Source organism: Chionomys nivalis, chromosome 5 (genome assembly GCF_950005125.1).
Source record: "Chionomys nivalis chromosome 5, mChiNiv1.1, whole genome shotgun sequence".
Lineage (NCBI taxonomy): Eukaryota > Metazoa > Chordata > Mammalia > Rodentia > Cricetidae > Chionomys > Chionomys nivalis.
Window position 1 is genome coordinate 20,291,269 of NC_080090.1, and position 25,875 is coordinate 20,317,143.

At 37.7% G+C, this 25,875-nt stretch overlaps 1 protein-coding gene across 1 annotated transcript; it reads right to left on the reverse strand.

The window, feature by feature from the left end:
* Positions 1-4,085: 4,085 nt before the first annotated feature.
* Positions 4,086-5,033, reverse strand: LOC130874979 (olfactory receptor 6K3-like). Its single transcript, XM_057770571.1, has one exon. It carries the CDS (start codon positions 5,031-5,033, stop codon positions 4,086-4,088), a length of 948 nt encoding a protein of 315 aa, XP_057626554.1.
* Positions 5,034-25,875: the final 20,842 nt, after the last annotated feature.

Below are 25,875 nucleotides of genomic sequence, written 5' to 3' on the forward strand. Positions count from 1 at the left end.
CACCTTTGGTAATGTGGCAGGATACAAAATCAACTCCAAAAAATCAGTTGCCTTCCTATACACTAAGGATAAGGAAGCAGAGAGGGAAATCAGAGAAGCATCACCTTTCACGATAGCCACAAATAGCATAAAATACCTTGGGGTAACTCTGACCAAGGAAGTGAAAGATCTATTTGGCAAGAACTTTAAGTCTTTGAAGAAAGAAATTGAAGAGGACACCAGAAAATGGAAGGACCTCCCTTGCTCTTGGATTGGGAGGATCAACATAGTAAAAATGGCAATTCTACCAAAAGCAATCTATAGATTCAACGCAATCCCCATCAAAATCCCATCAAAATTCTTCACAGATCTGGAGAAGACAATAATCAACTTTATATGGAAAAACAAAAAACCCAGGATAGCCAAAACAATCTTATACAATAAAGGATTGTCTGGAGGCATTACCATCCCTGACTTCAAACTCTATTACAGAGCTACAGTACTGAAAACGGCTTGGTACTGGCATAAAAACAGAGAAGTCGACCAATGGAATAGAATAGAAGACCCTGACTTTAGCCCACAAACCTATGAACACCTGATTTTCGATAAAGGAGCTAAAAGTATACAATGGAAAAAAGAGAGCATCTTCAACAAATTGTGCTGGCAAAACTGGAAGTCAATCTGTAGAAGAATGAAAATAGATCCATATATATCACCATGCACAAAACTCAAGTCCAAATGGATTAAAGACCTCAATATCAGTCCAAACACACTGAATCTGATAGAAGAGAAAGTGGGAAGTACTCTACAACACATGGGCACAGGAGAACACTTCCTACGTACAACCCCAGCAGCACAAACACTAAGGACATCTTTGAATAAATGGGACCTCCTGAGACTGAGAAGCTTCTGTAAAGCAAAGGACACTGTCACTAAGACAGAAAGGCAACCCACTGACTGGGAGAAGATCTTCACCAACCCCGCAACTGACAAAGGTCTGATATCCAAAATATACAAAGAACTCAAGAAATTAGACCGTAAAAGGTTAATCAATCCAATTATAAAATGGGGCACTGAGCTGAACAGAGACTTTTCAACAGAAGAAGTTCAAATGGCCAAAAGTCACTTAAGATCATGCTCAACTTCCTTAGCAATCAGGGAAATGCAAATCAAGACAACATTAAGATACCATCTTACACCGGTCAGAATGGCTAAAATCAAAAACACCAATGATAGCCTCTGCTGGAGAGGTTGTGGAGAAAGGGGCACTCTCATCCATTGCTGGTGGGAATGCAAACTTGTGCAACCACTTTGGAAAGCAGTGTGGCGGTTTCTCAGGAAAGTCGGGTTCAACCTACCTCTTGACCCAGCAATACCACTATTGGGAATATACCCAAGAGATGCCCTAACATACAACAAAAGTATATGCTCAACTATGTTCATAGCAGCATTGTTTGTAATTGCCAGAACCTGGAAACAACCTAGATGTCCTTCAATGGAAGAATGGATGAAGAAAGTATGGAATATATACATATTAGAGTACTACTCAGCAGTAAAAAACAATGACTTCTTGAATTTTGCATACAAATGGACGGAAATTGAAAACACTATCCTGAGTGAGGTAAGCCAGACCCAAAAAGAGGAACATGGGATGTACTCACTCATATTTGGTTTCTAGCCATAAATAAAGGACATTGAGACTATAATTCGTGACTCTAGAGAAGCTAAATAAGAAGGTGAACCCAAAGAAAAACATATAAGCATCCCCCTGAATATTAACCTTCATCAGGCGATGAAAGAAGACAGAGACAGAGACCAACATTGGAGCACTGGACTGAAGTCTCACGATCCAAAGGAGGAGCAGAAGGAGAGTGAGCACGAGCAAGGAACTCAGGACGGCGAGGGGTGCACCCACACACTGAGGCAATGGGGATGATCTATCGGGAACTCACCAAGGCCAGCTGGCCGGGGACTGAAAAAGCATGGGACAAGACCGGTCTCGCTGAACATAATGGACAATGAGGACTACTGAGAACTGAAGAACAATGGCAATGGGTTCTTGATCCTATTGCATGTAATGGCTTTGTGGGAGCCCAGGTAGTTTGGATGCTCATCTTAATAGACCTGGACGGAGGTGGGTGGTCCTTGGACCTCCCACAGGGCAGAGAAACCTGCTTGCTCTTTGGGCTGAGGAGGAAGGAAGACTTGATTGGGGGGAGGGGGAGGGAATGGGAGGTGGTGGCGGGGAAGAGGCAGAAATCTTTAATAATTAAATTAATTAATTAATAAAAAAAATCAGCAAGAAAAAAAAAAAAAAAAAAAAAAAAAAGAAAATATAGGATTTTTGACATTTCAGGCTGTTAAAACTCCATCCCTTCTATGATAGGTTTTCTTTCTTTAGTTATTATTGCTAAATATATGTGAATAATTATACATGCAAAACCTGATGAATTTGTTTAGTGTGGCTTGTGTGAAAAAATAAAATATGTGAATTTTAAATGTAACAATTATACCTTGATAAAGCTGTTAAGCCCCCAAGTCATCCACAATGTTAAAAAAAACTCCATCTCAAATATACAAATGTAATTTTAAATATTTAACTCTTCATTATCTTTGAAAATTTTCAATACTTAGTAATCTTAACTTCATGTTAATTGAATTTGGGGGTGAAATAAAATTTTAATACATGAGTAACAATTGCTTTATTAATACAGGGAATCTACATTTGAATTGTAGAAAGCAATCTAACCCATATGTTATAAAAACAATGCATCTCACAGGCAGTTCCTATTATCTATCTATCTACCTTTAATTTTTTTGTAAATATGCCAAGATAATTTTGAACAAAATAGTCTAATTAAGTTGGATGAATTTAACCAAAATTTACAAAGAGAATGAAGATAGAATTCTTCCTGGCCTCTGAGAACTAATAGGAACAAAAATGATGGAAATAATAGCCATATATAAGATTCCTAAATATATACTTTTAATATATTTGTATTATAGCATTACTTAAAACATAAGAAACCATTGAACCATTGTCAATGACTAACACTTGCTTTTAACATTATTCCAAAATGGCTTTGAACAGCTCACTTAATTTTAAATTAATATATGAGATCACAATCTAAAAAAATCCTACTTTATTTGGACCTTAAGAGCTCAGACGGTTGATCCAAATTGGGTCTCTGTCTCTCTCTCGATCCAAATGAGGAGCAGAAGGAGGGAGAACATGAGCAAGGAAATCAGGACCACGAGGGGTGCACCCACCCACTGTGACAGTGGAACTGATCTATTGGGAGCTCTCCAAGGCCAGCTGGACTGGGACTGAATAAGCATGGGTTGAAACTGGACTCTCTGAACAAGGCGGACAATGAAGGCTGATGAGAAGCCAAGGACAATGGCACTAGGTTTCGATCCTAATACATGAACTGGCTTTGTGGGAGCGTAGCCTGTTTGGATGCTCACCTTCCTGGACCTAGATAGAAGTGGGAGGACCTTGGTCTTCATGTAGAGCAGGGAATTTGGACTGCTCTTCAGTATCGAGAGGGAGGGGGAGTGGACTAGGGGGAGGAGAAGTGGAGTGGGGATAGGGGGAGGGGAGCGGGGGGAGGGGGCAATATGTGGGAGGAGGGGGAGGGAAATGGGAAACGGGGAGCAGTTGGAAATTTTAAGTAAAAAAGAATAAAAAAAAATCAAAAAAAAATCCTACTTTAAAGTTACAAACATTAAAAATAAGAATCAAAAAACTGACTAATAATTTTTTAAATATGCAGTACCATTTAAGCAACTTTGACATCTATAGATATTATTCTAAGTGTTTTATTTTACAATCTGTGTTTGTTATTAATGCATATATAATATACATAGTAGTTCTGTATAAAGTTTATGTTTACAAAACAATGTTTCGTTTGTATATTTCACCCTTCATTGTAATCTAGACAAGTATTTGCTATCTAAATGAGATATGTTCAAACAGAATAAATACAGGAAGATCTGCAACAAAGATATAAGGAATATCATTGTACCAATGAGTGAATTAGGTGCTAATTTTATGGTTTACTATGTTGGAGTTAAATCTGGAGAGAGAGGCATTTATGAGAAGATTAACTTGCAGATGTAGATAGCATTCTTTGAGAACAGAGAAGCTTCTTAATTGCAATCTTCATGTCCTTATTTCTCAGACTATAGATGATAGGGTTGAAAAAGGGAGCAAGAACTGCAAACATCAGTGCAATGGCTGTGTCCAAAATTGGTGGAAAAGTAGCTGAGAACCGCAGGTACATGAGGGAGACACTGCCATAAAACATCAGAAAGACACCAAGATGGGCAGCACATGTAGAGAAGGCCTTCTGGCGTCCTTCGCCAGAGGGAATCCTCAGGATCACAGTAATGATTCTTATGTAAGAGATGGCAATCACCAAGACAGAGAAGATGATGGCCACAGCATGAACCACATCCTCTACCAGAATCATGGAGGTGTCTGTACAGGCCAAACGCAACACAGGTTCAAAGTCACAGAAGATCTGATGAATTTGGTTGGGACCACAAAAGGGCAGTGTGGATATCCATGCAATCTCTGGGAGCAACACAAGAAAACCAAAGATGCAGGAGCCAGCAGAGAGCTGAGCACAGAGCCTGGGGGTCATGATAGTTGGATACCGGAGAGGATTACAGATAGCAACATACCTGTCTATAGCCATTGTGGTCAACAAAATACCCTCCGAATTTCCCAGTGAATGGAAAAAGTACATCTGCAAGAGGCAGCCAATCATGGAGATTGTCCTCTGTTTACTGATGAGGTTAGAGAGCATTTTGGGAATTGTTGCAGTTGTATACCAAATCTCCAGAAATGAGAAGATGCTGATGAAATTATACATGGGGTTGTGAAGACGAGCATCCATCCTGACTGCAAAAAACACAATGAGATTCCCAATAACAATGAATATGTAAATTAAGAACAAAGGGATGAAGAAGAGGACACCACCATCTTCAAACTTGGGAAAGCCAGAAAAGAGGAATTCTGTCACTGAAGTGGTTCTGTTACTTCTCATTATAGTTTGAGCAAAGTTTATCTTCATGAGTAAAATTACACAGCTCAATTCCTAGATGAAAGGTAAAAAGTCAGACTTATTGGTTCATTCAAAAACTAAATGGAAAGCAAAATTTTAAAAAATTATTTATTTCTCTCTCTTCTTGGATTAAGAAATAGATATCCACTTGGTACCAGTGCTGTCCCTCAGATATTTGTTGCTTCCAGTAGTGAAGAAGAAACTGTCTTCATAAAATGTATGTCCTACTGAAGAATACAAACAGAAAATAGAGTGTGGACACAGCTATTGGTAGAACATTTTACTATCATGCTCAAGGTCTTGTATTCAATTCTCGGTACCACAAAGCAAAAAAAAAAAAATGAAAATAACACATCAAAAATCTAAGGTTTGCTGAAAGTAATGGTGAATCCCAGCAGTCGGAAGACAGAAGCAGGTGGATCTCTGTGAGTTCAAGGCCAGCCTGGTCTAGAGAGTAAATTTGAGGACAATCTGGGCTACACAGAGGAACCTTGTCTAAAACAACTAAAATAGGCAAAGTTTGTAAGGAACGTTAACTAAAATAAAGTAGGATAATGTGAGTGTTCTAAAATGCCTTTTATATTAATTTCAATTTTTTTGAGTCACATATCAAAGAACATTCTCAGAAGCATCTTCAAAGTTGATTAGATAAAGTATTTGATTCTCATTTGATTATCTTACTGCCCATATAACCAATGTGGAGATACTTTTGCTTTGTGCTGAGTGTTTCATGTTCTCAGAGTTTTACTTTCACCATCCCATAAAAGCAGCTTTGTGTGTGACTCAAGAAATGGGTTGGGTTTTCCGGCACAGCATGAATGTGAAATGTATGCAGGAAACTGTTTCTAGAAGCAGACAAATCTAGTCAACAGAAACCAAGGAGCCTAGAAAGAAGTGTTCAGAGAAATGTGGCAGCTTTCAATATGGACCCTAAAGTATCAGTCTATGAGAGACTACCCAAGTCTCCCTATTCAGACTCTGAATTCTGAAAATAGAATATGTGTGGGTTAGATGATCAAAGCCAAATGTGGAATTCTAGACTAGTTCTTACTGCCAGGTGTCTTGGAAGTGGCTAGAGGATTGAGGTGTACTCTGTAGAAACAATGCCAAGAAATGCATGAGCTGCACTGGGAATACTGTCCACATAGTTCAGATGCTGCCCTGGCAGACAAATTAGTCATCTAAGAGATGCATTTATAACTCAGAGGAAATATGAAAATGAACCAGGTGGGCGATTCTTACACATTTGATTTGTGGGTATCTTGGTCATCAGACCAGTCAGTCAGTCCTTCCACAGTTCAGGAGGCCACCCCACCTCACTCCATCTGCACATGGAAACCTATATTCTCGGAGAACATGTGGATGTTCTCTGGGCTCCATGTAGTGATCATTAATTTCGTTGTTAACTTGACTGGATTTAGAATCAACACGGAAACAAACCTCTGTTGTGTCTATAAGGGCATTTCTAAAAATGTTTAACTGAAGAGGAAATGCTTACCCTGAATGTGGGTGACACTATCTCATGTTCTGGGATCCTGAACTGAACACAAGGAGAAGGTAAATTGAGAATTCGTCTCTCTTTGCTTCTTGATTGTAGACACAATGCAGCTGCTCACCCCACACTTCTGCAGTCATGACTTCCTACCATGATGGGCTGTGCTCTAAAACTTGAGCAAAAATAAACAATTCTTCCTCGAAAATAAAAACTCATATGTCTAACTAGAACATTTCTTTATGCTGTATGCATATTTTCTCCCACCAAGGAAGAAAATAAGTTTTCCCCAATCAACAGTTCTAAAAATCATTCCAGAAAATAATTTAAAGCTTTGGATAGCATTAGACACAAATTTTGAACACCCAAATGAGAAAATAACGTGTGAGGGGCTAATAAAAAACATATGGCATAATTCTATATTTTCTAGGGCTCTCACTGCTGAAAATGTATTTATGTGAAAAAATGTTATCAAGAACTTTTTTTTACTGACTAAGGTTGACAAGTATCACTTTAGCAGCTTTTGGAAAATGAAGTACATATAGAAAATTAAAACATTACTATAGTCTTATAGACACTAATCATCCAGATTTTTAGAAACAAGATTTTGTAAAACCCAGTCTTGCAACTCTGAAGATTTCATTTTTATTTGACACTTCACACAGGTATGAATGTACAAATGTACACATATAATTTTATATTATCTAATTACTAATCTATCTCATCCTTAACTTACATTTGTAGATAATCTCTTCATGGTGGGCTTCAGTTCTTCCCTTGTATTACCAAACTACTAAAACCTTTGCTAATCTCTGTGATTATATAGCATATAAAACATGTTACTGAAGAGTATGTAAGAAAATTCATCAATATCCCATTCAATTCACCAGTTTTGAACATCATTATTTTAAATGTACATTTTGAGTTGAAGCTTGATACAACAAATTGAATTAGTGAAGATTACTTAACAAAAGCCAACATCCATGAAAGAAAAAAAAAACACACAAATTAGTCTTAAAACCCAATTAAAAGGAATATTTTGCTGTATTATAAGGTGATTTTGCAATAACTGTTTGTCAGTATCCACTCAAGAAAACATAAATATTACAATTCTAAATGGATATAGTTAAAAACTTTGATTAATATTTAAAAAAAAGTGATAGCTAGAGATTGGGCAAAAATACATCAACAACAGTGTCAGAAATCATCAGTTAAAATGCCAATATTATGCACTTACAAAATGACTATTGAATAATTTTTTTCAAAACACCTGATAATACTAAGCCTGGAAAGAGCATGGAATGACCAGGTCTCATGCTCTGCTAGTGGAACTGTCAAAAATTCCAGCCGCTATAGAAGCAACTTGCTATAACATTACACATATGTTTAATTATTGATCCAGAAACTCATTTCAACCTAATAGAAATGAAAATTTGTGTTTACACCCAAACTTGCAACAAAATAGTTACAACAAACTTGATTATAAAACTGGAAGCAACTACCTAAATGACCTCTGATTGACAGCTGTAAAAGCTAGTAGTACATTATTGTTAGGAGTTGCCATTCAACAATAAAAGGGAGTGAACTGTTGCTACACACAACATGAATTAAGCATGAATTAAGGTCAGATGTAGAGAAAGAAGTCAAAGGATTCATGATGCTTATTTTTTTTTATGTGACATTTTGGAGAAGGGAGAACACAATAATAGAAACATAAGCTTTCAAAGGTACAACAAGGTGGGGTTGGGGTTTCAGTTTTAAAGAACACACTTAGAGAATTTGGGGAGAGTTTGCCAGTAGTGACCTTGTGCTCTATCTTGATTCTCCACATTGCATTTACCTTGTCAGTACCATTGGAGGAACTCCACATCTGCAGTGACCCCTCTGACCCTCAACTTCCATTTAACACAACTGGCTTTTTCCAATTACAGCCTTTTCTTCATATAATTTCATTGACTGACTAAGGGCTTTGTTGTCAATATTGTCAGCTACAGTGGACAGCTTCCACCACCCAACTGAGGTCCTTCCGAAAGTTTGGGGCAGTTATCAGGGTAATAAGGAGGCATGATGTCAGGTGACGATGGTGCAAACAATGAAGCTCTTCCAGTGTACCAGTAAGAGATACAAGGTGGTATATAGCACATTGTGGCCACTTTATCATTTCCAAGACTCTTAGAGTCGATCTGGAACTTTGCCAGTGGGTCTTGGCATAAGCAGATTCTGCAGAACATGTCTCTAACCATACTAATGTATGTGGATAAGTTGTAACAGAAGCAAAGGGTATTCTTAAAGGATGGAAGCAAATTGTTCATGTAAATATTTTTTTCTGAGTGATATCTCTGCTGACTTTACCTGATAGATTAAGCCAAAGAAAGAAGATGCTAAAAATCAGGACATTTTTGTCTGGAAGTTGAGAGATGGTAGATGTCCTGGATGAAGCAATCTCAGCTCTCTACTTCATCCACACACCTCACCTGGCTCACCAGTCCCTGTGCTTACCCAGGGAAAATCTATGACCAAATTATGGTCTCTTGCTACTGAAAACCATAAGGATTCTGATATGCCTGCCACTCTTCATGGGTTTGAAGATGGTTACAAGATCCCACCAGTATCTATCCAGATATCTGTATGTTCAAAGCCAAGGACAAATGTGTGTTAAGTTAGCATTATTCTGTCCCAAAGGCCGACTGGAGATCCAAAGTAAAATTAAAATATCTAACAGAAATAGAAGAAAAAAGTAAACTGTTTTTTGAAACAAGGGCTTGCTATCCAGTTCAGTATGACCTGGAATTCATTTTGTAGATTAGGCTGGCCTACAGCTCCTTCCTCAGCCACCTGAAGCCCACTTCAAAAGGGCTGAAATTGTACTTCCTAAGGTACTTTTAAAAAATTATTCTTATCACCACTGGCATCAAAAGAAAGAGAAAACAAACAATATTCTTAGTTCTCTTGTCAACCTCAGTCCTTGCCCTGGCCTGACCATAGCGGGTCCCTATAATCCCATGCCCTATAATTCTTTACTGGTATTCAGTTCATTATTGCTATCAATGTATATCATCAATGCATTGTCTATTTATACCACTCTATCACAGGCTTGGTAATTGCTGCAGTCTCCACCATCTTAGTGTAGTGCATGGAAAAGGTGCTGGTCTCAGCTCTCATCATGATCACTCATGAGACTGTTATTAGGCTCAGGACTGGCATATTTCAATCCCCTCTTTGTGGATAAGACAATTAGACAGAAATCAGCTCTGTTCCTGTGAAGCATTCTGTTACTCATACAGATGCTCAGAAGAGAGTGAGGCCTCTTTGCTGACAGGGGAAACACAACCAAGGGAAAGTACAGAGACTTAGATAGCCTCAGCTGCAGAGCAAGCTGGTGTGTGACTGATCACATACTGATGGACTGCCACCATCAGAAGTTGCCAAAGCATCAGGCAATGCTGTGACTTTTTCTTGTGTCCTAATTTTAACCAGAAAACTCTGATGGTGTCATAATAGAAGGAAACAGCATAGTGGTAAAAAGTAGTATTATGATATATACCACATAAACAAAGTAATATTTTCAGTGATTTCTGTTCCACGTATGTTTTTCTTCCCCAAGAAGAATCCTAATCCCCAATATTACTCAGTTAGTGGAAGGAATACTAGCTAGGTGACTTTCTCCCTTTACCCGCTTAGAAGTTTTCTCTTCAGACAGATGCCCCACCTATATCTCAGAAACAGGTGAATTACTCTCTTACCTCCACCTGAGGAAATGAGGTCTCTTCCCTTCTTTGAATTTATTTGGTTGAAATCTATGTATCAAATAAGACTGTTATGCCTATTACTAAAGCCTTTTTAGTGAGATTTATCTACTGCAGTATTTCCCTTTAGTAATTAGGGAATTAAATCTGAATTCCCCATGGATTTAATTAATGGAAAGCTCCTTTCATACTTTCTCATGAGTTTTTCTTAATGTTAGGCATTACAAAGAGTTTCAATGAAGTATAGCTATTCATTGATATATATATATAATAAATATTGGAAATTATAATTATATTATTATTAAAATAAATATTACTTGTATATTATAGTAAAATTATTTCTGTATTATAATTGTAGAACTATATTAGCAAGAATAGCTATCAGTAGAATTGGGGACTAAAACTTTTAGTAGTTAAATGTTTCAAAAGTACTTACATTTTTCAAATCCTACAGTTTTTTTGAATATATAATTTTTACTGAAATAAAGTTACTGACTCTAAACAAAATACTTGGTAAGTGTTTGCTTTGCTAAAATTCTAAATAGATTCCACTGCCTCCCATTGTAGTCCACACCTACATAAGTATCTTGAAAGTTCTAGTGTAGAGTTCAGCAAAGCCTGAGAATGCCAGAGATCTTCAAAAGCAGCAGAATATAACCTTTTCCTATATACAGCATGGATGGTAAATTGACATCTCTTCCCATCAAAGAATGAAATCTCCCCTTTTCCTTAAGTCCCCTTGACTTAAATTGGTCAGTGCAATGTAACAGGGTGTCTGTGTGCCAGTTCTTAGCAAGTATATAATTGCTAAGTATATAATTGCTACCCTACCTAGTCACTGCTCGAACAAACTCAACTAGCCTGTCATAAGTGAAAAATCACAGGTAGGACAGTACCTTAGCAAGCTGCAAGTAAAAAACTAATTGATGCAGAAAGCACAAATACAATGACCAAGGACTAGAAAATCACCTGTTTTTCTAGTCGAAGGATATGAAACTAAGAAGCTATTTTTTTTGTTTTAAGTCATTAATCTTATTTATTTATTTATTTATTTATTGAAAAAAAATTTTCTGCCTCCTCCCCGCATCCCATTTCCCTCCCCCTCCTCCTGCCCCTCTCCCCCTCCCCCCCACTCCTCTTCTCCTCCCTCTCCAGTCCCAGGAGCAGTCAGGGTTCTCTGGCCTGTGGAAAGTCCAAGGTCCTCCCCCCTCCATCCAGATCTAGGAAGGTGAACATCCAAACTGTCTAGGCTCCCACAAAGCCAGAACCTGAAGTAGGATCGAAACCCAGTGTCATTGTCCTTGGCCTCTCGTCAGCTCTCATTGTCCGCCATGTTCAGAGAGTCCGGTTTTAACCCATGCTTTTTCAGTCACAGTCCAGCTGGCCTTGGTGAGCTCCCAATAGATCGACCCCATTGTCTCAGTGGGTGGGTGCACCCCTCGTGGTCCTGACTTCGTTGTACACGTTCTCCCTCCTTCTGCTCCTCATTAGGACCTTGGGAGCTCAGTCTGGTGCTCCAGTGTGGGTCTCTGTCTCTATCTCCATCCATCGCTAGATGAAGGTTATATGGTGATATGCAAGATATTCATCAGTATGGCTATAGGATAGGTTCATTTCAGGTTCCCTTACCTCAGGTGCCCAAGGAACTAACTGGGGACATTGCCCTGGGTATCTGGTAGCCACTCCAAGTTCAAGTCTCTTGCCAACCCTTAGGTGGCTCCCTTAACTAAGATATGAGTTTCCCTGTTCCCCTATCCAACCTTCCTTTATCCCCAATCATCCCGTTTCCCCAAGTTCCCCTCATCCTCTCCTTCACACTTTTCTCTCTCTATCTCCCCTTATCCCCATCCCACCCTACCCCCAAGATTCCAATTTTTTGCCCGGCAATCTTGTCTATTTCCCATAGCCAGGAGGATAACTATATGTTTTTCCTTGGGTTTGCCCTCTTGTTTAGCTTCTTTAGGACCACAAATTATAGACTCAGTGGCCCCCTATCCATGGCTAGAAACCAATTATGAGTGAGTACATCCCATGATCTTCTTTTTGGGTCTGGGTTACCTCACTCACGATAGTATTTTCTATTTCCATCCATTTGCATGCAAAATTCGAGAAGTCATTGTTTTTTACCGCAGAGTAGTACTCTAATATGTATATATTCCACACTTTCTTCATCCATTCTTCCATTGAAGGACACCTAGGATGCTTCCAGGTTCTGGCTATTACAAATAATGCTGCTATGAACATAGTTGAACAAATGCTTTTGTCATATGATAAGGAATCTCTTGGGTATATTCCCAAGAGTGGTATTGCTGGGTCCAGGGGTAGGTTGATCCCAATTTTTCTGAGAAACCGCCACACTGATTTCCAAAGTGGTTGCACAAGTTTGCAGTCCCACCAGCAATGGATGAGGGTACCCCTTTCTCCACAACCTCTCCAGCAAAGGCTATCCTTGGTGTTTTTTATTTTAGCCATTCTGACAGGTGTAAGATGATATCTCAAAGTTGTTTTGATTTGCATTTCTCTGATCGCTAAGGAGGTTGAGCATGACTTTAAGTATCTTTTGGCCATTTGAACTTCTTCTGTTGAGAATTCTCTGTTCAGTTCAGTGCCCCATTTTTTAATTGGGTTAATTATCCTTTTAAAGTCTAGTTTCTTGAGTTCTTTATATATTTTGGAGATCAGACCTTTGTCTGTTGCGGGGTTGGTGAAGATCTTCTCCCAGTCAGTAGGCTGCCTTTTTGTCTTAGTGACAGTGTCCTTTGCTTTACAGAAGCTTCTCAGTTTCAGGAGGTCCCATTTATTCAATGTTGCCCTTAATGTCTGTGCTACTGGGGTTATACATAGGAAGCGATCTTCTGTGCCCATATGTTGTAGGGTACTTCCCATTTTCTCTTCTATCAGGTTGAGTGTGTCAGATTGATATTGAGGTCTTCGATCCATTTGGACTTGAGTTTTGTACATGGTGATAGATATGGGTCTATTTTCATTCTTCTACAGGTTAACATCCAGTTGTGCCAGCACCATTTGTTGAAGATGCTTTCTTTCTTCCATTGTACACTTTTAGCTCCTTTATCAAAAATGAGGTGTTCATAGGTTTGTGGGTTAAAATCCGGGTCTTCTATACGATTCCATTGGTCAACTTCTCTGTTTTTATGCCAGTACCACGCTGTTTTCATTACTGTAGCTCTGTAATAGAGTTTGAAGTCAGGGATGGTAATGCCTCCAGAAGTTCCTTTATTGTATAAGATTGTTTTGGCTATCCTGGGTTTTTTGTTTTTCCATATAAAGTTGATTATTGTCGTCTCAAGATCTGTGAAGAATTTTGATGGGATTTTAATGGGGATTGTATTGAATCTATAGATTGCCTTTGGTAGAATTGCCATTTTTACTATGTTGATCCTCCCAATCCAAGAGCAAGGGAGATCCTTCCATTTTCTGGTATCCTCTTCAATTTCTTTCTTCAAAGACTTAAAGTTCTTGTCAAATAGATCTTTCACTTCCTTGGTTAGAGTTACCCCAAGATATTTTATGCTGTTTGTGGCTATCGTTAAAGGTGATGATTCTCTTATTTCCCTCTCTGCTTCCATATCCTTTGTGTATAAGAGGGCGACTGATTTTTCGGAGTTGATCTTGTATCCTGCCACATTACTAAAGGTATTTATCAGCTGTAGAAGTTCTTTGGTGGAGTTTTTGGGGTCGCTTAAGTACACTATCATATCATCTGCAAATAACACAAGTTTAACTTCTTCCTTTCCAATTCGAATCCCCTTGATCCCCTTATGTTGTCTTATTGCTATTGCTAAGACTTCAAGAACTATATTGAAGAGGTATGGGAAGAGTGGACAGCCTTGGCGTGTTCCTGATTTTAGTGGGATGGCTTTAAGTTTCTCTCCGTTTAATTTGATGTTAGCTGTCGGCTTGCTGTAAATAGCTTTAATTATATTTAGGTATGACCCCTGTATCCCTAATCTCTCCAAGACTTTTATCATAAAGGGATGTTGAATTTTGTCAAATGCTTTTTCAGCATCTAATGAAACTAATATATGGTTTTTTTCTTTCAGTTTATTTATATGATGGATTACATTGATAGATTTTCGTATGTTAAACCAGCCCTGCATCTGTGGGATGAAGCCTACTTGGTCATAATGGATAATTTTTCTAATGTGTTCTTGGATTCGGTTTGCCAGTATTTTGTTGAGGATTTTTGCGTCGATGTTCATGAGTGAGATTGGCCTGTAATTCTCTTTCTTGGTTGAGTCTTTGTGTGGTTTTGGTATCAGAGTTACTGTAGCTTCATAAAAGGAATTTGGCAATGACTCTTCTGTTTCTATATTGTGAAATACATTTAGGAGTATAGGTATTAGGTCTTCTTGGAAGTTCTGGTAGAATTCCACATTGAAACCATCTGGTCCTGGACTTTTTTTGGAAGGGAGGTTTTTGATAACAGCTTCTAATTCTTCGCGACTCACAGGTCTATTTAGGTTGTTTACCTGGTCCTGGTTTAACTTTGGTATATGGTATTCATCTAAAAAAGTGTCCATTTCTTCAACATTTTCCAGTTTTGTGGCATACAGGCTTTTGTAGTAAGATCTAATGATTCTCTGAATTTCCTCTGTGTCTGTGGTTATGTCCCCCTTTTCATTTCTGATTTTATTAATTTGCAAATTCTCTCTCTGCCATTTGATTAGTTTGGATAGGGGTTTATCAATCTTGTTGATTTTCTCCAGGAACCAGCTTTTTGTTTCATTGATTCTTTGGATTGTTTTCTGTGTTTCTATTTTGTTGATTTCAGCCCTTAGTTTGATTATTTCCAGTCTTCTACTCCTTCTAGGTGAGTCTGCTTCTTTTTTTTCTAGAGCTTTCAGGTGGGCTGTTAAGTCTCCAATGTGTGCTTTCTCTGTTTTCTTTAAGTGGGCACTTAGTGCTATGAACTTTCCTCTCAGGACTGCTTTCATAGTGTCCCATAGGTTTGAGTATGTTGTTTCTTTATTTTCATTGAATTCAAGGAAGACTTTAATTTCTTTCTTTATTTCTTCCCTAATCCAGGTATGGTTCAGTAGCTGACTGTTCAGTTTCCATGAGTTTGTAGGCTTTCTGGGGGTAGCATTGTTGTTGAATTCTAGCTTTAATCCATGGTGATCTGATAAGATACAGGTGGTTACTAATATTTTTTTGTAACTGTGGATGTTTGCTTTGTTACCGAGTATGAGGTTAATTTTCGAGAAGGTTCCATGAGCTGCAGAGAAGAAGGTATATTCTTTCCTTTTTGGGTGGAATATTCTATAGATGTCTGTTAAGTCCATTTGATTCATTACCTCCATTAATTCTCTTATTTCTCTGTTAGGTTTCTGTCTAATTGACCTGTCCATTGGTGAGAGAGGAGTGTTAAAGTCTCCTACTATTAATGTGTGCGATTTGATTGCTGCCTTGAGTTTTAGCAATGTTTCTTTTACGTACGTGGGTGCTTTTATATTAGGGGCATAGATATTCAGGATTGAGACTTCATCCTGATGAATTGTTCCTGTTATGAGTAGAAAATGTCCTCTCCATCTCTTCTGATTGATTTAAGTTTGAAGTCAACTTTGTTAGAAATTAGTATGGCCACACCTGCTTGTTTCTTAGGTCCATTTACTTGATAACCCTTATCCCAACCCTTACTCTGAGTAGGTGTCTGTCTTTGTAATTGAGGTGTGTTTCTTGTAAACAGCAGAATGTTGGATCCTGTTTTCATATCCAATCTCTTAGTCTGTGCCTTTTTATATGTGAGTTGAGTCCATTGACATTAAGTGATATTAATGACCAGTGGTTGTTAACTCCGGTCATTTTTTTAGTATTAAATTTTGTGTGTTTCCCTTTTTCGAGTTGCGCTGGGGAAGGGTCTCTAGTTGTCTGAGATATTGTGGTCATTGTTGGACTCCTTGGTTAGTGATTTTCCTTCTATTACTTTCTGTAAGGCTGGATTTGTGGCTACGTATTGTTTAAATTTGTTTTTATCCTGGAAAATTTTGTTTTCTCCATTTATAGTGAATGAAAGTTTGGCTGGGTATAGTAGTCTGGGCTTGCATCCACAGTCTCTTAGTTTCTGCAGTACATCTATCCAGGACCTTCTGGCTTTCATGGTTTCCATAGAGAAGTCAGGTGTAAGTCTGATAGGTTTACCTTTATAAGTAACTTGGCCTTTTTCCTTTGCAGCTTTTAATATTCTTTCTTTGTTCTGTATGCTTTGTGTTTTGATTATTATATGGCGAGGGGATTTTTTTTTTTTGATCCAGCCTATTCGGTGTTCTGTATGCTTCTTGAACCTTCGTAGGTATATCTTTCTTTAGGTTGGGAAAGTTTTCTTCTATAATTTTATTAAATATATTTTCTGGATCGTTGAGCTGTGCTTCTTCCCCTTCTTCTACTCCTATTATTCTTAGGTTTGGTCTTTTTATTGTGTCCCATATCTCCTGAATGTTTTGTGATGAGAGTTTGTTGGTCTTGCTGTTTTCTTTGATCAGCGTGTTTATTTTCTCTATGGTATCTTCAGAATCTGAGATTCTTTCTTCTATCTCTTGTATTCTGTTGGTTATGCTTGTTTCTGTAGACTCTATTCGTTTACCTATATTTTCCATGTCCAGCCAGCCTTCTGTTTGTGTTTTCTTCTTTGCCTCCATTTCAGTTTTCAAGACTTGAACTGTTTCCATTATCTGTTTGATTGTTTTTCCTTGGTTTCCTAGGGTATCATTCACTGATTTACTCAATTCTTCAAACTTTCTGTTATACTTCTCATCCATTTTTATAAGGGCATTTTTTACATGCTGTTTAAGGGCATCAATCACTTTCATAAAGTCAATTTTTTCTACTTCTTCATGATTAAGGTGTTCGTGTCCTCCTGTTGTGAGGTCGCTGGGTTCTGGTGGTTTCATATTTTTTTTTCAGATTGTTGGGTGAATTCTTGCATTGGTGCCTGCCCATCTCTTCCTCCGAATGCCCTCCTATGGATCTTCTTTTACAGGATCAGGTCTCCTTGCTTACTGTTGTACCTTCCCAGTGATGGTACTCCCCAGTGATGGTTCTCCTGGTGCTCCAGTGATGTCTCTCCTGGTGACAATATCAGATCTCCGTGCCCAATGATGGCTCTCCTGGTGCCAAGATTAGCTCTCCTTGCCCAATGATGACTCTCCTGGTGCCGAGATCAGATCTGCGTGCTGGTTTGGTAGTTCATAAACAAAGTGCCTACCTTGTGTGGTGCAGGTAGGCCAGTGAAACAAAGAGCTCCCGCCTGCCTGTTTGCCCTGAGGATTTACCCCCAGCACCCAGACAGGCTGAGCTAGGTGGTGTTATGTGCCCAAAGAAGGAAGGGGGCAGAAGGAAGAAGGGTTCTGGATGCAAGCTGGGTGGTATAGGAAGAGAGAGGCAGTCTGCAGGGAGTAGAGTCTCTGCAGGGAGCCTAGGAGGGATGGGGTGTGTGTGTGTGAGGAACTTCTGAGTTCCCTGTCTGGGGCTGCTGCCACGGGTCACAAACTCACCCCAATGATGGCTCTCCTTGTACCGAGCTCAGATCTCCGTGCTGGTTGGGTAGTTCGTAAACAAAGTGCCTACCTTGCTTGGTGCAGGCAGGCCAGTGAAACAAAGGAACTCCCGCCTGCCTGTTTGCCCTGAGGATTCGCCCCCAGCACCCAGACAGGCTGATAAGTCATTAAACTTTGAAGAGATTTTGTTCCATAACAAGATACCCAATTAGATCTCTTAAACCATCCTTTCTACTTGCACTTTTAAAACAACACACACTGTATGTTACTTCAAGTATATGCATGTATTAAGCATATATCTATAACATATAAACATATATCTATATGTTAGCATTCTCACCACATCAGGGATAATATTTTTTATTCTTATTTATTACTTCCTTATTTTTTAGAATTTTATACATGTATAATATGATTATATTTACCTTATATCCCCAAGCTCATCCATATCCACTGCTAGCTTCATGAAGCTATTATTCTCTTCTTCCTTTTCCTCTTCCTTTTTTTCCTCTTCTGCTTCCTCTCTTCCTTTTCCTCTTCCTTTTTTTTCCTCTTCTGCTTCCTCTCTTCCTTTTCCTCTTCCTTTTTTTTCCTCTTCTGCTTCCTCTCATTCTAATTATTCCTTTCCTTTCTCTTTCTTCTTTGACAACCAACTAGGTCAAATTACTGCTGACCCTAATAAAAGAGTATGTGGCTATGCATTGAAGCATGTAAAGCCTACCAGTGAACAAATTGTCCAAGAAAATGATCCTCCTTCTCTCAGGAGCTGCCAATGTCCAATAGCTCCTTAGTAAAGGAAGGGGCCTAAAAAGGACCTCCCTCATCTATTCACGAGCTTGGGCCAGCTTGTTCTTGTTCTGGTCTTACACAGGCAAGCACAGCTTCTGGGAGTTCATGAATGCAGAAGTCAGAAGAGAATACTTTATGTAGCACTCTTCCCTATTTTTTGGCCTTTTCATTCTTTTCCCTCCTATTACAGAAAGTCAGGAATGCTAACCTAAGTATATAATTTCTTGCAAAGTCTATTCATTACCGCCATAGGCACATCGGATTAAACCTAGTATCTGACATTAGACACTCATTATATTTACCCACTTTTATGTCATGACTCTTCTGTGCCTCATGTACACACATTAGCACTTGGTTCATATGGTTCATGCAGCTGTTTCAAAACTAAGAGCATTGGTGAAAATATTTTATCTTATCACATTTTTCTGGATTATTCCTCATCAAGTATTTAATTTTGAAACCATTTAATCAAACAACACTTCTTTGTCTACTACTTCTATTAATTCTTTTGAATTTATCACTAATTATTATAGAAATGATTATACCATTTGAATATCACACTTTTAGCATGGCCAAACAGTTGGTATCTATCTCCTTCAATATATTTAAGCTATTATAGTAAATAGAAAGGATGTCATTTATTGTCAATAAGTTCATAATTTTTCAAAAGTTTAAAATAGATGCTGTTATATTTCAGGCCACAGATCATCATTAGAGACCCAAGTTAAGTTTATTTGAAAATTAATATGAAACTCAATTACTGTCTGGTGACATCAGTTTAAAAAATGATTTTAGGAGTCAGGGATACTGCTCAGTGACAGAGCATTTCTTATATGTGAAAGGTCCAGGGTTTGAAACAAGATTGTAAAAAAATAGATATTTCTAATGAAATAGAATTAGAAAATATGAAATCATAGGAAACATAAAAATATTTTTTTAAATTTTTATTAGATAAAAACAATAAGTAGGCACGTGCACTTATACCTAAATTATGATCTTAATTTCTCTTTATTGGAAACAATAATCAATAAAGCCCCATCATTTATTTTTCCTTTTATTAAGAATAGATTTTTTCTCATATTGTTAATTGTTCTTTATTTTTGAGAATACATGTAAACAATGAAATAATACCATACTTAGCTTCTTTCTCCCCTCAATTCCCTGTATTCCCACTTGTTTTCTGCTCACTTGGCATTAAACCTTCATGAGAGAGTTGTTCATTCATAAAATTTATGCTCCATGTACAAACATCAAAATCAATCTTCAGATTTCAAACCAATAGCATCTCTCCTCTGCTCTAAACACTTTAATGACTTCTCAATTTTCAGCATAAATTAGGGAAGTCTAAATTTTACAAAGCCATGGAAAGCTCAATGATCAAACTCCCAATCATTTCTTTGAACATTTATATAACCCATAGCTAGGCACACTCCATTTCAGACATGGTAGTCTGACTTCTTCAGCAGGCCCCCTCATGTCCTGTTGGCTGTTACTAGTACCTGGATACTCTCTCCACTAATCCATGTGGTTATCCCCCATTTTCTTCAAGGTTTTGTGGCATCCTAAATGAGTTTCAGATTGACCCATTTATTTAATTTACAGTTCCTTGGTTTATTCTTGATCAACTCATTTTTCTAGATTTACTTTTCTATTTTCCAAAAAGTATATAATTTCATGTTCTTGATCATTTTCTAAAATTTTGCTTTTTTCTTTTTTTCATGCATTAAAATGTACTCTACCCTTTTGTAACTGGTAGTTATATTTAATGTTTAATATATATAATTATTAATTATTATAAAAAACAAAATTATAATTATATATATTTGTCAATTGAATCACCAGTGTCTAAAATATTACCTGGTATAGCAGTCTCAGTAACTATTTACTACATAGCATGTTAGCATCATTTTAGTTCCTAGTAGTTTTAAAGCTAGGTAAAAAATAGTTTGAGAAAATCACAACCTATGACTGATGTTTTACATTAAAAATTCAAAAAATTCAAGTATACTTCTTATTTTAATTATATTATTTAAGAGTCTTTCTTCACCAGTACTTCTATCTAGAGGCCTGCTGCCATTTTTGTCTTCTATGAAATTTTTGTTGTCAAGGAAGACAGGATTACAGCTTTGTCTGACAGATTGAGATGGCGTGGTGTATTCTTGGTTATCAACATACTCATGTAGCGTGGGGTTTTAGATGGTGAATAATCACAATGTGGGGGCAAGCATGGTACATACTGTGTAACCTCAGTTACCTGATGTATGTACACTTGCAGCATCCAGAGGGACACAGCAAGCTGAGCTGCATGTGACTGGGTAACATTCTTGGCTTCTTGTGTTTTGTTTCCTAAAATGCACATGCTACAAAATAAATAAAAGCTTCTTTTTAATTTTTTTTCTTAAAAAAAGAGTCTTTGACATGTACTGTTTTGAAATTCCTTAGGATACCATGTCAGAACATCATTTGATGTTCATTAGGTTGGAAAATTGGAAAGAAACTAAGTGGTGGTGGCACATGCCTTTAATCAGAACACTTGGGAGGCAGAGACAGGCAGATTTCTGAGTTTAAGTCCAACATGGTCTATAGAGTGAGCTCTAGAACAGGCAGCACTACACAGAGAAATTCTGTGTCAAAAACAAAACAACAAAAAGTAGAAAAAAATGGAAAAAAACTAACAACATGAAAGTATGCATAATAATTACACAAATGAATTATCTTTAAAAACATGCACAGAAAGAGATGTTTTGGAACATGCACAAATAAACTAATGTTATCTCCCAGAGACACTGAACATCTTTTGAGGACAGAACATTTTCTTAACGACATCCTTAATATCTTTGTTCCTTAGGACTGAAATATGGGGGAAGACAGCAAACATCTGTGCAATGTCCCTCACTAGTAGAAGTTAGAAAGTGGCAGGGAAGCTCAGGCATATGAGAGCCACATTGTCAACAAAACAAGGAAGTAATGTTATGGGCTGTACAGGAGGAGAAGTATCTTCCAACTTCTGTGTTATGAAGACTATACATATGGGAAGCTAGAATTAAGTCAGACTAGACAGAAAATGACAGTTGATAATTTCTTTTCTTTTGTGTATAATGTGTAAAAAATTATTTATATTACACAATGCCAGATAAAAATGAGTCAGGGGAAGAAGTTGGGGCCAAAGGAATAAAGCTCACAACCCATGTTTCAAAGTTCAAGTTCTCTTCTGCGCTGGTCATTGCAACAGTTGTGAGCACAGGACAATTCTGAAGCACTTGAGATAGATTAAATTTGGTAGAACTTCTTCAGAGCAATCCAAAAGACCATAGAGCTGTTAGAAGTGGGGGACTGCATGGGTTTCTCTCTGAAATCTGTCACTTTATGGTGACACCAGAGATCTCCCCATAAGGCTTGGGAAAGAAAAACTTTCAAGGACAACCATTCCTTCTCCATGAAATCTATGTTGATAAGAACATATAAGTGAGCCCATGGAGAGTTTGTGAAAGTCCCTCATAGGATTCATATGTAAAGGAATATGTTTTCCTTATTTTATTCTTTTTTCCTTTGTTATTTTCCTCTTTTTTAAAACTGGAATTGGACCTAATATGTATTCCCAAGAAGGTAATTGCAGAAGAACACCAAATGAACATCACATTATATTTTTTTTCCTATGAAGAAAAATATGAACAATAGGAATGAAATGTTAAGCCTTAAAAGAGACATCGTAATCATGGACAAAGAATAAAGTTTAAAATACATTTAAAATTTGGAAAAATGGAGTCCATCTTCAGTAGCCTCAGTGCAGGTTACTAGAGTTATTGAGAGTTAATAACTGCAATGGTTATATTAAGTCTTTGTAATGAGTCCACTAGACTCCAGTGGACAGCTCCAAATCTATGGTTATACAGTCAGAGCTGGTTAATTTCAGTAGGTCACAAAACAAAACAAACAATGAATAGAAGAGAGATAAGTGGGGAAGAAGAGAAATAGATAGTAGGGAAGTTGGGATTGAGGGGTGTTGGTATGCATTTTATACATGTGTAAAATTGTCTGATGCCAAATTTAATCAATCAACATATTAATATATAGATAAATATTAACCCTATACGACCATAATGTTTTAAAAATATCAATTTTAAGTAAGAATTTGATAAATAAACTTTAAAGATTGGGTAGTGATTAAAGACAACCATATTCTTTCCTTTCTTTACTTCAGAGACTCACCATCTGTTTGGGTTCTGAGGCTTTATGTATCCTCTCTTGCAGAGACAGTGCTTCTGCTGTATTCTACCTACCTATGGGTCCCTAAGCTTCTCTTCTAACCTAGTCAGTCTGCTCAGCTATAAGCATGTTCTGTGATGTATGTTCACATTGAGTATGGACAGTCCTCTACTCACTGCTGATTTAAGGTGCTCAAATCTTCCTTTCCTTTTTTCAATGGAGTAATTTACTTCATCTCTATGTCATCCCTAAATCTGCCTCTACTTTCTGTCTCTTGCTCATAATAACATACATCCCTACCTCAACTAGGGATGAGGCCCTGAGAGATATTCCTATCTATGCCGGAATGCCAACTGCTGTTGGACTGGTCCAAGTTTAGTTAGCCTTGTTGTTGATATTTAATGGTGTAGCCTTCCTATCATAGCTAGGAGACACAGTGTCATATCTTCATGACCTGCCAGCTGGACTTTGTCATATTTCTGCTAGTCAAACTGTGTAAAGGATTTTTTCCCTTTAAGTCATATAGGTTTTCTTTTAAGTCATAAAGAGTTTCCTCTGCATTTACTGATATAGCTATAGCATTCTAAGTTTAATCAATTAATGTTCACCAATTGATATGAATTAAGCTTTAAGAATCATCAAACTTACTTGCATTTATATCTGCAGGAAGAGGGCAGGTCAGTTTTCTCCTGTGGAGAAATACTGGGTATATCCATCATGGAACAGATCTCATGTTCAAAAGTAGATGACCAACAAAAATGGTCTCCACAGTTTGGGTGTGTGTTTTTATTTGGATGCAGTCTTGTGGTTTTTGTTTTGGGTGATATATTTTGTATTCTAGGTTTTGGGTGTATTGTTGTATGTGGTAGTTTGAATATAATTGGCCCCATAAGCTCAGAGAGATGTGGCCATGTTGGAGGAAGTATGTCACTATGTAGGCATGTTTTGAGGTCTCTTTGCTCAATCTTCATTCCATGTAGACTCAGTCTACTTTCTGTTACCCGTGGATCAAGATGTAGGACACTCGGTTTCTTCTCCAGCATCATGCCTGCCTGTATGCTACCATGTCCCATCATGATGATAATGGACTGGACATCTGAACTGTAACCCACCACAATTAAACTCTTTTTTTTAATAAGAGTTGCTGTGGTCATGGTGTCTCTTCACAGCACTAGAACCCCTAACTAAGACATTATTGTATTAGATATTTCGTTTATTTTTTTTGAGAAAGAACTTAAAGTTAGGTAGGGAGGAGGAAAGAATCAGGACAAACTTGAAGAAGGGTAAGATATTGATAAAATATATTTAAATTTAAAAATTGTCTAAAAATCAAAAGCTGCACAGCTGTCATATATATGTAGAAAGCTCAGCTCTGTCCTATGCATGATCCCTTGTTGGTAGTTCAGACTCTGTGTGTTTCTATGAGTTAAATTAGTTGTTTCTGTGGGCTTTCTTATGATATTCTTTATCTCTCTCGTTCCTACTATCCCTCCTCATTTCAACAGGATTCCATGAGTTCAGCCAAATGTTTGGCCATGGTTCTCTGCATCTGTTCTATCAGTTACTGGATGAAGGCTGTCTGATGATAATTGGGGTAGTCACCAATCTGATTACAGGAGATGACCAGTTTAGGGTATGTATTCACCCTTGCTAGGAGTCTTATCTGGGGTCACCCTTGTAGATTCACATGAGTTTCCCTTGCATCAGGTTTCTGCTTGACCCAGAAATGCACCCCCTTTCCATTGGTCTACTTGTGAGACCTCCCACAATGGTAGCAGGGTCATTCCCTAAAACTTGGACTGGCTCTTGAGAACCTATCCCTCATACTGGGTCTCCTCGTCCAGTCTTAATATAATGGGAGGTGCTTGGTCCTACTTCAACTTGATATGCCTTGCTTTGTTGATACCCTTTGGAGTATTAGATACTTTTCAGTGAACTTTCTTGTCCCTTATCATAGCTCTGCCATCTTTCTGAACAGAAACAGAGAAGTGGATGGGGCAGAAGGGAGATGAGGGGAGGGAATGGCAAGAAGGAAAGTAGAAAATTGTGGTTGGAATGTAAAATAAATAAATGAAATGTAAACAGCCACACAAACAAAAATAACTAAGTTTCTAAATTAGTATGAATTTATCTAGCATGTACATTTTGAAAACTTTACTGTGTGACTGTGTGTGTGTGTGTGTGTGCATAGGTGGTGAAGGAAAGAGAAATGGATGTGACACTGAGAGGAAAGCTATGTTTTCTGAATGGGTCTTCTTCAAAGCCCATTGTGAATTTTTTATCTACTGCATTTACTGGTGCTCCTGAATGATAGGTCACAGGAGAATCCATGGGAATGGTCCTAGGGGATCATTCATTACTGTATTTGTCCCTTAGAGGAGAAGCTTAGAATGCTTCCTTTAGATACTGCATCATTTAAAGTGAAACTCCCAAGAAAGGCTATCTTTCCACTCTATGTAGTCCCCCAAGAAATATTCAGATACATCTATATACTCACCAGTGTATACATAAGTAACCCTGACTGCAGAGGATCTGAGGAGTGTTTTGTGGCCTCAAACAGGGTAAGTTATGCAGACAGCTATTGAAATTCAACATCCAGTGAGACTTCTCTTCTTTATCTGCTCCTTCCTGCAAACCCTCTTCTCTTGAGAAACTAGCTATTTCTTCACAGGGTAAAGGCCCGTGTTTTTGGAGTTTATTTGTGTTAGGAAAGAATTTCAGTTATGAGACATAAAATACAAAAAGAACACTAGAAGGAATAGAGGTCAGTGGTATAATAAAGATATTGATAGTTAATGTCTTTTGAGAACTAAAGTTCATTGGTTCAAATAATCATAGTCTTTTAGGAAGTCAAAGATCAAGTTAATGTTTTTGTTTAATCACTAAGCACTAAATCAGATCTCTTTATTGTACAAATAATATTTGTAGAGTGACCTCTGTATATTCTGTTACTTATCTATCATTCCACAAATTATTTTACATCCTTTATTGTCTCATAAGCAAGAATGATTTTTGTTGACTGTTCTATAGTTCTTGAACCTTAGGGAGGATTTGGCACATATCAAAGAATCTTGAAT

Bases quoted from the DNA above. Each gene is read 5' to 3' on its own strand.
- LOC130874979 (XM_057770571.1), bottom strand. From the start codon at position 5,033: ATGAGAAGTAACAGAACCACTTCAGTGACAGAATTCCTCTTTTCTGGC.